Raw genomic sequence first — 14,454 nt, 5'->3', positions numbered from 1 at the left:
AAGATTCATTTGTCAACTGGTGATTCTGTTTATAACTAAGGTTTTGATATATTGTAACTTAATGAAAATGAACTGTCTTTGGTGAAGAAGCACGTTTCGCCCCTAAGAGTCATCTGTCGACACTAATCATTCTCTAAGTGGAGTAAATATGGAGACACGAGGCAGAGCATATCAGCATTGGCTTATTTATTCTGCCCATTAGAAGGGCCAAGGTAAGTGGCACTCAGTTATTCTGTTCCCCTGGGGTTTGTGGATTTGAAAATTCAATTTTCTTTTCCCCAGCCAATCCGAGCCCTCTTGCCCCTGATACTAGGGAGGCACCCCTCACAAAATGACACGTGTCCTTTGCTGGGAGATGATAAAGACCTAATAGAGGCTCTCTCTCTACTATGTGTAACCAGGAAAATGGGAAGAGTATTCTTAGTGCATAGTAGGTACCCAATAATATACGTATTCCAAAACCTACATGGGAGTGAATACTGATGATGTACCTTCAGTACTAGCATACTAGTGTGTTGAGGCTTTCTGTCCCTTTAGAGCATATTATACTCTGGCCAACGATGCTACATCCATTTTTATCATCAATCTGTATTAGAAAACCCAGTAATCCTTCCACCCTCGTTTCTCCTTTATTCTCACACTACGACTGCACTCACAACACTCTGACACCAGATGTGTGTGGGGTTTTCCCACACCAAGCAAATTTCTGCAACGCCAGCTAGGTGTCCTACCATTTAACTCAATTCTGACACTGTCTACCTGGAGAGAGCGTCACATCCCACTGGTTAAGGGCTCAGTCCCACAGGGCTGCCGCCGCCCACTTCAGATGCCAGTCTCAAGCCCAAGTTGTCACCTATGCTTGTGATCAATCGGCTTATACATCAGAGGTTCCAATAGCCCCTCTGGAAGCTCCACGAACCCCATACATTCTCCGTAAAGAATGGGAGGGTGGGGTTGGAAATGCCAAGCTTCCAGTCATGGCTTGGTCTTTCTGGTGACCAGCCGGCCCGCATCCAGGAGCCCACCCAGAGTCACCTCATTAGAACAAAAGACACTCCTATCACCCAGGAAATTCCAGAGGATTTAGGACCCTGGGTCAGGAACCAGGGTCAAAGACCAAATACTAGAACAAAAGATGTTCCTAGTCCTCTTATTACTTAGGAAATTACGAGGGATTTAGGAGCTTTGTGCTGGGAACCAGGGGCAGAGACCAATGTGTATATTCTCTGTTATTTCACAATACAACTGACTTCTCTGTGCCTCAGTGCCCTTGTTGGCAAAATTAGGCAGCTGGAGTAAAGACTCTCCGTGGTCATTTTAAGGTCTGGTAGTCTATGTTTTAATACACACACAAGTATTTCAGCATATATATACACACACACACACACACACACACAAACACACACACACAAACACACACATAATATATATACATATACGATTCAGGGATAAATATGGAACCTCCATTGTGGAGTCAACCTCCATTAGCAAGAAATAAGATCTATTAGCAGGGGCTTCCCTGGTGGCGCAGTGGTTGAGAATCTGCCTGCCAATGCAGGGGACACGGGTTCGAGCCCTGGTCTGGGAGGATCCCACATGCCGCGGAGCGGCTGGGCCCATGAGCCACAATTACTGAGCCTGCGCGTCTGGAGCCTGTGCTCCGCAACAAGAGAGGCCACGACAGTGAGAGGCCCGCGCACCGCGATGAAGAGTGGCCCCCGCTTGCCGCAACTGGAGGAAGCCCTCGCACAGAAACGAAGACCCAACACAGCCATAAAAATAAACAAATATATTAATTAATTTTAAAAAATTATTAAAAAAAAAAGATCTATTAGCAAGTTTATAAATGTTTATATCTAATGTTCCAAAGACTCCTATGAGATACTTCATGATACATGGGTTATGCCATGCCATGTGTTTTGGAAAGGTCTGCTGCTTTGATCTGCCCACCCACTTGCATTTTGAATCTTTAACCTTGGATTTCTAGCTAATCTCAAATTTGGATACCTTTTCTGTGTGCTTGCAATGCTTCTGCTCTTTGCTCTTGCTAAATAAATAGAACTAAATAAATATATCTGCTTAAGAAGAAGACAGATTCTGCTTTCCATTCGTGACAAGATCCTTGGGGGTTTGCAGCCTACCTGATAGATTTTCCAGCAGATGGCAGATATCGGGGGAACAGAATAAAGCATGCCTAGGCCCTAAACCAAAGCCCCAGAACATTTTTCCAAGCCAGCATCTAAATTTCAAAATCTTACATTTTCAGTTTGGCAAAGAGTTTTATTACTGGAGACATTCGTACCGCTCTAATAGATGCTAGAACCCTGACTGAACTCAAAACGTGGACACCTCCAATAAACTTAGGTACACGTGGTACACTGCCCGGGGACTGTTAGCTGATGACTAAGACAGAACCTCCAGGCTGCAGCCATGGATTTGGGACCCAAACTGGGGCAATGAAGGGGCTTAAGGAAAAGAGCAAGCTTGGACCAAAGAAAGAGTGGGGATGAGAGTGGCAAGAGGAACGATGCTGTCCAGCCATTTCCTGCAGCCCAGAGATAGCGACAAGGGTAACATGGTGATACGTGTTCTTTCCAGCACTTTGATTCCAATTGACTTAATGATTTGGCTGCTACTCCCCCTACCACCCTCTGTACAGCGCCAGATATGTGCCGTGTGCTCTCTGTAGACAAAAGGCTGTGGTCATCCCTGTCCTACTGGAGAGTTATCGCTCCTGAAAGAACAGACTGTACACATTTTTGTTTCCACTTGGACCTTGGGGCAAGCAGCACATCCTCGCCAATGTGTGATTTGAGGTCATGGTGAGAAAGCGTTACGCTAAGCAAAACAGCCATTGGGTTTGCGATGGAAATGCTCATAGATGGACACTTCGTAAGTGGTAGTGGATGTTAGTCAGTATCCGGTCACCAGCAGTGATGGACATGACACGTGGGAAAACGCTGTGCTCCTCCGAATCTCTGTGTGCTCAAAGCATTTTATGAAGATTACAATAAAAAGGCAATCTACGGAGATTACGAGTCAAAATATTTGGCACTAAAAGAAGACCTAATTACAATGAAAAAATTCAGCAGGCAGGTTTCTAAACAGTCATAGACTTGCCTGGAGCATATTAAAAATCACATCATACAAGCCCTAAGCAATTTCTTATTAATCTAGTCTCTATGCTAATACAGCCAAATGGAAAACACAATCTTGGGAATATGAAGGCCAATGTTATTCTATTAACCTTATATGTTATCTTATTTACTTTCCTGTCTTTAATGAATAAATTAAAATATCCGTACGGATTTTATTCTGCTACCTTCTGCAGCCTTCACAGCCCAAACGCCATCATTTTGTGGGAGATTTCAATAAAAGGCAATGACAGATAAACTGTTTACATTAAAAGACTCTATCAAAGTTATTTTGCAGCCGGTTTCATCCTAATCCATCTGCTGTTTCTATAGCCCTGACGGGCTGACCTCTCTTGCTGTGGGTGCTATATTGATATCATTATGGAGGAGGCCTTCCCCAGCCTTTCTGCTGATAACAAAGTAAATGGAAATGTAGAGAAACCTTGGGGAGGTAACAACTTGTTCAGCGTGATGAGAGAAGAACTGTGGCTACAAAATAGGAAGCATTACAGCAGGGAAGAGCATCTGTTGTCACAGCGAATGAATTCACTGTAGCGCATCAGGGGCCAGCTGAGAGCAGCCCTTTTCATTAGCAAACTTTAAACAGAAAAGTGGGCTTGAATTTCACTTAGCCACTAGGTTTGGAAAGTTCAGGATGCATCCCAGGTACAAGGAACACATCCCAAAGCTGCCAGAATGTTCAGAGTTTCTGCTACCATGTAATTCATTTCACATGCAATTATCAGACAACAACCTAGCCAGTGAGCTGGTCCCACAGTAAGAACAAAAACAAATAAACAAAAATGAATCAAGTATAAAACCCAAATCAAGAACCTGGATTAAAAGCAAGCTGTTTTGTGTGTGAGGTAATTAGTGATCTTCAGACGAAAAGTAAAATTATGAAGTGGAGGAAAAGAGCTTGAAGACAATATTTTTCTGTAAATGTTCACAGGCTTGAGGTGCAGCTCTGCTACTAGCATCTAGTTTAAAAGTCCACACGTCCCCAGTAACATGCTTTGAATTAAGTACCGCATTTCTAAGGGCAATCCCTTGGCAGAAAAAGAAAGAAGATTGGGTTAAATAAAACTGGGTACATCGGAGCTACTTACGATAATGTGTCCAGACACAACTCATTAGAATGTCTTTGTGCTCAAAGCAAATTGAAATTGTTCAGCTCTGTTTTTAAAGCACCAACACACCACTCCAAGCTTTATCTATAGAGTCCTTTAGCTGAGCCTGGTCACTAACTGAACATTTCCAGCCATAGTGCCCGTTTTCGGAATTTCTAACTGGGCTAAATGAAGTCACCTGAGGTTTCAGTTTCATTCACATTAATCATAAGATGGTATTAATATTAGAATTCCCTAAAGGTCGTTTCTAACAATACCTATTTCTTTTATGGCCTTTATAATGCTAAAGTCTGATGCTGCTAATGCCAGTCCGAGATGATTAGGGCATGGGAGAGCCGTGCCCGGATCTAACCCAGCTTCAAAACCCAGGCATCACAGACCATCCTGCTGCCAGAGTATAACAGACATTACATGCTTCAAGCTGCGTAAATCAAACACCAGGATAACATGCAAGGAAACATCAAGAAGATGTTTACCTGGCTCTATGAATATGTACTGGAGGGGGCTCTGGAGTTGGGCCACCACACATTCTAGAAGCCTTTGGAATAGGTCAAATTGTGGATAGGTTAAAACTTCAAAGATGGCAATTTTAATAAAGCTGTCAATACAATTTCTTTGTTAAAAAAACATTTGTGACTGATTAGGCTACTCATATTGAAAGAGAAGCACCAGGTCTATATCTTTAGATCTTTCACTGAACTGCAAACACAGCATCAATAACTGCTTCTCAGTTGTAAATGAAAATTGATTCCAGGTTTAACCCCTCATTTTCAGGAGTTCTTTTAATCCCGAGAAACATAAGAAGAAAAATGGACCAAAAGGAAAACTGCAGGTATGAGGGGCGAGGGTGTGCAGAGAACCCCGCACCGATGCACATGCAGGAAGCCCGTCCTACTGGATCGTGCTGTGCTCAAGCCAAACCCCAGGAGACTCATCACAGGATCACTGCCTGCCGTGCATGACCGGCTTGAAAATGGCAATTCAATAACTGTTGTATGGAGAAGGCCAGGGTTGGGTTTTATATTTATGATGCCAAGAGTGGCAGCTGAGAAGGAAAATGCAGTCAGCTGGCTAATGGACATCATGGAGCCCCCCATATCCCAACCATGTTATTGTTTTAAATTTTTATTGAAATATAGTTGATTTACAAAAAAGAATACATGTATGTGTGTGTGTGTGTGTGTGTGTGTGTGTGTGTGTATAACTGAATCACTTTGCTGTACATCCAACCCTGTTATTGATAGCTGACTTCAAAAACAAAACAGAACATACTGCAACTCGTATGTTCATGCAGACTAAGTTCAAAACACTGCATCCAATTCAAACACTGTTCTGGAACATTCCAATGTCCGATGTCAACTTTAAGTAATTATTTATTTTCCATTCAGGGGAAGTTCCTGAGAGAACACCAAGGTGAGTAGAGTGTCACAGCAGACCCTTATAGCCTTTCTCCAGGGCACAGTGAGAACTCAGAAAGAGAAATAAGAACTGCGATCCGAAGGTATGACTCAACTCTCCACCCGTGTCAGTCCTTTGAAGAAAAACTCTTTTTCAGAGACACATAATTTTCCTGGAGGACTTGGTGCAGTGTCTTTGGCAACCTGGCCTTTCTTCCTGGGATGTCTAAGGTTAAAACTTGTCAGAGCTCAGAGGGGAGGAAACTTCATTCATACCCAGTGGATGTCTTTTGGGTGCAGTTAAGGACATTCAACCCAGTTCCTAGCAGATCCCTCTGGGCACCAAGGCCAAAATGAAGGGCAAGATCTATTTACCAATGGACCCCAAAGAGGTGGCTTCCAGTTAAGGTTTAAAAGGGCCATAAGGAAGAACAACCTCCGATCTGCGTAGCGTTTGTGGCTTTCAAAGCATTTTCTTATACACAATCTTCATCTCGTCCTCACAATACTCCAGTGAGTTAGGCGACAGTGGTTTATTCTAGTGTACTGGTGAGAGATCTGAGACTTTGAGATGTTAGGTGACTTGCCTGATGTCATGCAGCTATTACGTGACAGAGCTGGGATTGAAGCCCAGGCTTTTCTAGTCCAAGAACCATGCTCTTTTTAAACCATTTTTAAAATCTGAAGTATAGTTAATTTACAGTTTGCATTAGTTTCAGGTGTACAGCAAAGTGATTCAATTATACTTACATATATTGTTACAGTGCCTCATGGCTAGGTGCACACAGCTAATACATGTTAGGACAAGACGGAATCTTTTCATTCAAGTTTCCCACATACTGGCTGTTTACCAGGTAGTTAATTCAGCAGCTCTCTTTAACATCCCATTCCTTATAAGAAAAGGGAAAGTAATGGATCTAGTCTCTCAAATATGAGGCATTTTAGATTGTTACTAGTAGTAGTAACGATGATGGTGATGATGTAAAGTAGTGAGTACTTACTATGTGCTAACCATAGAGGCAAATGATTTGGCCTGTATTCATTCACTTAATCACTGAATCCTCACTATGACCCAATGAAGTAGGTGCTATTGCTACCTCCGTTACCTCCGTTTTACAGATACTTAGGTCTTTAGCCCAAGATCAACCAGCAAGTGACAGAGCCAGGATTCAAAGCCATTCGACTACACACCTATGCTCTCTCGCTCACTCTCCTCCATGGCGCCAGTACTGCCACACTACTGATGTCCAAGCCACATGGACACAGCTGCTTCCCAGATAGTCCCAACCGAGGGAGCAAAATGCAATGGGGAATGCGGAGAGAGCACGCAAACTTTTAACAAATATTTTCAGGGTACAATCACCAGGGCTTTTCCACTGAAACTATGTGCACATGTGAATGTGCATCTCTGACTTTAAAGAGTCACCAGAAGGGGCTTCCCTGGTGGCGCAGTGGTTGAGAATCTGCCTGCTAATGCAGGGGACACGGGTTCGAGCCCTGGTCTGGGAAGATCCCACATGCTGCGGGGCAACTAGGCCCGTGAGCCACAATTGCTGAGCCTGCGTGTCTGGAGCCTGTGCTCCGCAACAAGAGAGGACGCGATAGTGAGAGGCCCGCGCACCGCGATGAAGAGTGGCCCCCGCTTGCCGCAACTAGAGAAAGCCCTCGCACAGAAACGAAGACCCAACACAGCCAAAAATAAATTAATTAATTAAAAAAAATGAGTAAAATTGAAAATCCCTTAAAAAAAAAAAAAAAAGAGTCACCAGAAGGTAAAATATCTTGCTAAAAATATTTTTTACATCCCCGAGTCTCTATGGCCGACCATTTGGCATCTTTAATTCGTATATGACGCTTCTCCCCTTCAGGCTTCCTGCTGTATTTTCCCGTTTGCAGGGATAATACTTAGCATTTAAACACATCCTAATTGTTCTATTGTTGTCTGTGCACAGGACCCGCTCAGCATGGCCAATACTGCAGTCGGGGGCGCTCGTGGTGGGGCAGGGAGAGCGGAGAGTGTTCTGATTATGAGAGACTTGGGACTGAAACGTCAAATTAGAAACTGACACATCTCGACCCCGTGTTTCATTTTCATACGTGCATTTGCAATGCATTCTCTTGGGATTCTTTATGTTGTAAACCATAGCATCAGGTCTTAAGAGCTTTGGGGAAAAGACTGGTGTGTACTCACCAAATCTGGGCAATTTGGGTGCAATGATTATGGATGAGATGATCTGAGGATGTCTCCAGAAAGCTAATGGCTTTTCTATTGAACCACATGTGCCTGAATGTAGCTACCAGGTTCTGAGAACGTTTCTAAGTATAATGACGGCTCAAACCAATGGCGTGGTCTGGTCCCTTGGACACATCATTTATTGTACCAATGCATTTGTTCGGATGCTTTTCCCTCCAATCATCCTGCCACAAATAGATGTGGCCGGAGATATGATGGTCCCAATTACAAGATGAGAGAATAGTACCATATGACCTATGTGGCACCATGCTATCTCACCTGAAAAGAAAAAGATTTTGGTGGTTCCTCAATAAGTTAAACATAAATTACCATAGGACTCAACAATTCCACTTCTGGGGGAAGAATCGGAAGAACTGAAAAGAATTAAAAGATTCAATTCAAAAGAACTGAAAACAGGGGTTCAACAAAAATATATACTGTATACACAAAGGCTCATAGGAACTCTATTTGCAAAGCCAAAAGGTGGACCCAAATGTCCATCAATTGATGAATGGATGAACAAAAGGCAGTATATATCCATATGACAGAATAGTATTTAGCCATAAAGAAGGAATGGAGTACTGATCCAGGCTACAACATGGATGCACCTAAAAAACATGATGCTAAGTGAAAGAAGCCAGACACAAAAGGTCACAATATTGTATGTTTCATTCAAACGAAATAGGCAAATCCACAGAGACACAAAGTAGATTAGTGGTTGTCAAGGGCTGGGAGGAGGGGAACTGGGGAGTAACTGCTTAATGTACGATTTCCTTTTGGGGTGATGAAAATATTCTGGAACTGGTGTTGGATCTATAACCTTGTGAATGGACTAAATGCCACTGAACTGGAGACTTTAAAATGGTGAATTTTATGTTATGTGGATTTTACCACAATGACAAAAAAAGCCAGAACCCACCAAAACCTGCTGCCACTGTGGCTTGTGCTACTGCAGAAGCATTCTCTCCTGGCCTTTAGCCTTCGGGCTTTGTAACTAGTCCTCGAACTCGAGCGCTCATTTGCGAATGCTTATAACCTTGCTCCCGCTTCTTGCTTCCTGGACCCAGCTACGGGGAGTAAGCTGTCATTTTGCCTTACCTCAGGTACCCCAGTTCAACCTCCCCTTCAAATGAGAAGCTCTGTGGGGAAGGCGTGGCAGGCTAAGGGCAGCGGGCCACAGAGAGCTTCCCACTCACCCACCGGGATTACCTGAGGGCCTCGGCATTGACACACGGTCACCGCATACGTCCTAAAACACCAGATGATTCAGGCCAACTGACCTGATGCCACTTCTTCAGGTAAATACAGAAAATAACAACTCGAGAAGCCAAAAAAAGGAGACTGCACTTGTGTAATCACATAGAGAAGACGTCAACATGCAAACTCTACCTTCATTTACTGTTGATGACTTGCTTGAAGCATTTTCATTAAAAAGTCATCTTGCATCTGTCAAAATCAATGACCTAGGACTGGGGGGGAGGGGTTATTTACCACTATAATGTTCTTGTCACTGACATATTAAATGCAGAAAGCAGGAATGGCAGACACGGGAATTTAAGTGTGCATTTTACACTTGCTCTGGAGTCCATGACCCAAGCAGGAAAGGGATTGCTTGCATTCAGTAAACGTACCACAAGCCCCCTGGGAGACAATGGTGTTTGTTCTTGATAAAGCACCAAAGTTGCAAAGATACAATTTTTACATATTATCCAAAATGCAAGCAGAATAAAGCGGAGAAAGTAAGGGAGAGGCAAGTTTTGGCTACATAACATTGAAGAAGTACTCAATTTTAAAATTACGCGGAATGGTAGGAGTTCTCGTGCGGTCAACAATTGTAGATGAAAATGGAGTAGATGAGCCTTGAAGAGTTTTCCCTAAGCTTTTTTCTTTGCAGGCTCCTCAGAAAATATTTAGTGAATATGGAATTCTGTATTTGTTAGCTATCTTGAAACACTAGTGCGTGAGCATTCCTTGAAACACCCTGGTTTCAGTTTCATAACTTAGATTTCGTGGTAGAAAGAACATGGTCAGGTACTGGCTTTAAAAAAAAGGCGATCCTTCTGTGTTCCTTCTTTGAGGCTCTCAGCACACCCAGGAGGACCCCACACGCGAGACGGTTTTCTGTCCCAGAGGAGACACATCAGCATCACTCGTATCACACACCACACTGCCATTCTCAGGATTCATACATGGTACCTGGCCTTTTCAAATCAAGAGGTGCAGGCTCACTGGAAATGCTGAAAACACACATTCTTGCCATCTAATTTGGTGGTAAGTATTGTAAATACTTGTGATGCAGAACGGAAGAAAGCAGGGCAGCGGCAAGTTTTTGCCAAATGCCTTTTGCCTGAAGGTTCATGTGAGCTGCAAGCTGCTGGGCACTGACTGTCAGCTGTGTTCTGAAGTGGCGCCCCTGGGAAAGGTGAATGGAGCACTCACGGTTATACCCTAAGGAATGGAATGAATGAGTGTGGGCGCTAGGCCTCGTGGTGGAGTCACTACAGGAAAGTTACACCGCACTCAAGACCATACTTAGTCCAAGAGAGGGAAAAACGTGAAAGCGTGAGCTGATTCGACCTGTTCCAGAGCACTATGCCTGCCTTTGCTTCTTTCCCTCTCTCCAAAGTTCAGAGATAAAGCGGGTAGGCTTCTGGATGGCAAAACCATTCCAGTTCCTCTAGCTCCCTCCCCGTGGGTCCCAAACCGAGCACTAAACTCTTCCTACCTGGTAGAGCTCAGTGGCAGTGCACTGAGTGGCCAAGGTCTTCACGGGCTCAAGGTCATCTTCATCACTGCTCAGCTTCAGGTCGTCTTCAAGCATCCTACAAGAAAAGCCGAGCGGCATTGACGTTAAAAAGCGTCTCTTCTAAATCATCCTCAGATACATCTTGCGAGGAGGATAAAATATTGGAGCTCCAATCTGACAGCTGCAATTCTGTCAAAGGTGCAGAGGGAACCAAGATTCTTTCAGCTAATTAGATATTTGAGCTCTTATATTTCTGTCAGACTCTGCACACATCCTGCCTCTCTACCTTCCCCTAAATCAAGGGGGGAAAAAAAAGCACTATTTCAGCATCTCCAGAGATGACTGGAGTCTATATATTTTTACTACTGAAAGTGTAATAAATGTACAGATCAATCACTGTGGAGGTGGAACGTGCCAGTGGATCTCTACAGGAAAAGATGCTCCAAGTCTCCCATGAAAGAATAGGGGCATGACGGCAGCCCCTAGCTCTAGGGGCTGTCGCCAAAGTCCACTGGGGCTCTCCGGATGGCAGAGGCAAAAGGCCCAGTGAACCTCCACTGGCTTTCCGTGCCCTCTGCACAGTGGCAGCTCGGTGGCCACAAAATAGCTGGGCGAGAAACGGCTAGTCGTTAACCTTTTGATACATGACCCATCTCTTCCCGTAAAATTTGATCCCAGAGACGTAAGCCCATGATGTGGATAAGAAATCTTTCTCTCCTAAGGCAAGGTACCTGAAAAATACCAGTGGTCTGAATTCGGGTGATGAACTAGCACTTTCAAAATTGTTTATCGAGCACACAGAGCCTTCTGTTTCTATAGGGATATTAATTCCAGTGCCACCCGCTCTCCAGCTCCAAATCTGAGCTACAGCAGGAAGAGTGACTTATTACCTTAAAATTCCAGTTACACTCCTTCCAAAGACCAACTGGTGTTAATATTTTCTTTTCTTAAACGCAGGTTTAGACCTCATCCCCAGACTCTCTGGACTGATTACTAGTTTCTGAGCACGCTTTGCTCTTTCTTGCTTCCAGACTCAGCGTCAGGCTCACCTCTCAGGCTAGAAGTCCCTTCTTCAACTCCGGAAGTCCTATGTTTTCCTCCACGGCTCAGTCAGATCCTACCTCCGCCACAAAAGCTTTTGAGAAAGAATCCCCACCTCAGAAAGAATCCCTCTTCTCTCTCCGCACCCCAGCTCCGGCTGATCTCAGCACCGGCTGTCCTCAGAGCACCGCCCCCAGCCCCCAGTTCCCACGTGCACAGGCGCGGTAACTTATCTAACTCTGCCTTCCGCACAGCGTCTTCCCAGAAACGATACAGTCCACCAGCCTCATTTTGCAGACAAGGCAAAGAAAGGTTCCGAGAGGCCAAGTGCTTTGCTCAAGGTCACACAGCTAGTTAGTGCTAGAGCCCGTCCTAAAACTCCCACCTCCTGATTCCCACCTATGTGTTATTTCCAGAAGGGAAGCTGGAAAGCAAAAGGTAGCTTCTAATTTGATAAATAGGGGAGCGTGTTATGTCAGAGGTTATGTCCAAATGTTAGAAAGAGATTCAGGTCAGAGTGGGTTCCGGAAACTCTCCAAAGAAAGCCCAGCTCCTCCACTTGCATGCTCAGCCACGTAAGACCAGGATGTGTTCACTGAGGTCTGAAACCCGAAGACGGATATAAAGGATGATTGGTGGGAAGGACAGTTGTTAGAGTTGGTTTCAGATAAACGAAATCTGTAGGATTTATGACTGCCCTTCAAGAGACTAATGGATGTTTGGAAGATCTTAGAGGAGACAAAATGTATCTTGGCATTGCTTTTGCAGTTGCAGGCTTATAACTCTGAACAAATAATTCTTTACAGCACATTGTGCTACATGGAGACAGTATCATTCTCACAAGCTTAGAACTCAAACATTTAAAAACAACCTATGCTGGGCTTCATTTTCTGTGTGTGTGCGTGTGTATGTGTGTCTGTGAATACAGTGTTAATTTACACCTAAGTGTTCAGCAAAATAAATGATAAATGATTCTTACCCTTTAGAGGATCCACTTCTGTGTCAGGGAAGGTGCTAAGTATTTGACCAGCTGCATGTAATTTGTGATTTGGACCTTATGAAGGAAGTTCCCATAATAATAATAATGATTAGTCCCATTTTCCAGATGGAAACACTGAGGCCTAGGGAGGTTAGGGAACTTGTTCATGGTCACACAGCTCGGAAATCATGGCAGCAAACATGGAACCCAGACCATCTCCAGCCAGAACTTGAGAGTATATAATGTATTCCTAGAGGATGTAACTTACAAAGGACAGAATATGAAATAAAATCAACAGCAACAACAAAAACCCCACAAAACAAAACAAAACACATTGACATGGGATCAAGATGTTTGGGTTCAACTGCGGGCTAATCATAAACTCTGATATCTTGGGTAAGTCATTTGCTGTCTCTGTGCCTCATCTGTGTCCCCCATCTGTTAAATGGGATAATAATTAAACTTTTTCACACAGTGGTGGTGGTGAGCATAACATGAATTAATGCATGTGAAATGCTTTATGAAAACGCAAAATAATGCAGGGTATCATTTATTAGTTTGGAAACATCACCACAGTCAGAAATAATGTACAGCTTTAATACTGTTAGCAAGTAATCACAAGCCAACTCTTAGTGAGAATTTGTTCCTCTCATTTTAGTTTGCCAAGCAACCTGAAGGTAAGCCGTGGTGACTCGGGAAACGTGTCAGTGTCTCAAAGCTGGATCCACAAATGGCCTCAGGGTCTTCAGGCTCCCCTCCTTCAGTTAGAACCAGAGCGTGGAGACCGGAACTCAGCACTTACATGACTCTCCAATCAACTCTGTATGATCTTAATATGGAAATGAAAGACCCTCCAATGTACAGTTCTGGAAATAGGCAGCCAATCTGTACAGTGATTGACATTAAACATCTCCCGTGCAAGAAGCTTGGTATGGATTTGGTTGTTAATAAAGGACAATCTGATGCATAGATTCAAGTCCTGGCAAACACAAGTCAAGGAAGTCACTGGGAAGGCAAACTAATGCGTTCTCTCTGGAGGTGTTAAGCACTCGTTTCATTCCACCCCTTCCCTGACCTATTAAGCTTTATTATTGAATCTACATGGACTTGTTTGCGTTTCCATCCATAGCTAATGCTGAACATTACTCTAGGGAAAGTGGAGGATTATGAAAGATTTGGGATTTAATTATTATAGCAGCACCATTCATGCCCATTGCAGTTGAGGTGGTCTCAGCAGAAAAATGGTAATCTCTTTTCATGAGGTTATAATTCCATAGATACAGCACACACTGGACAGCCCCAAATGTGAACAGCCCATGCTGACGTGAATGTCTGCCTACGCGTGTGGTCGTCAACAACAACAACAACTGTTCTTCCGCTTTTCAATTAGATGAAAACAGAACAAAGCAGCCCTCCTTAGTGACTTCAGATGTTTGTTCAGGATCCAGTGGTTCACGAGGTCTGCCTTTGTGTGAAAACTCTGTTTTTATTTTTACTATGACTTATCATTTCTTGAGTATTAAGAAGTAAAATAGTCCATAAAAACTGTGTCAACAAAACAAAGTCCTGATCCTAGCAAAGCTCAAATACTGAAAGTTGGGGCAGATGAGATGGAATGAACTAGAAGAAGACTGGGGAGGGCTTGGAGGAGAAGGGAGAGCCATGTTCAGGGTCTTCTCTGTTCCTAATGCTCTGGGCCTCGAGCTGATCCTGGTGGCCTCAGGGGGCTCTTGGCACCGGGACATCCTAGGACGCTACAGTGTGACAGGCCCCATATTACTTATAACTGTAACA

At 43.8% G+C, this 14,454-nt stretch overlaps 1 protein-coding gene across 4 annotated transcripts in view; it reads right to left on the bottom strand.

Moving 5' to 3' along the window:
• The window catches only part of AFF2 (ALF transcription elongation factor 2), a 486,511-nt gene that overhangs the window by 92,780 nt on the left and 379,277 nt on the right, over nucleotides 1-14,454 (bottom strand). For all 4 annotated transcript variants that reach the window (XM_082445730.1, XM_082445732.1, XM_082445731.1 and 1 more), the window contains one exon: nucleotides 10,620-10,716. In XM_082445730.1, coding sequence (XP_082301856.1) covers nucleotides 10,620-10,716 — 97 coding nt within the window. The remainder of the gene's footprint in view (nucleotides 1-10,619; nucleotides 10,717-14,454) is intronic.

This window comes from Balaenoptera physalus (genome assembly GCF_965194825.1).
Source record: "Balaenoptera physalus genome assembly, chromosome: X".
NCBI lineage: Eukaryota > Metazoa > Chordata > Mammalia > Artiodactyla > Balaenopteridae > Balaenoptera > Balaenoptera physalus.
This window is presented reverse-complemented; position numbering and strand designations above follow the sequence as displayed.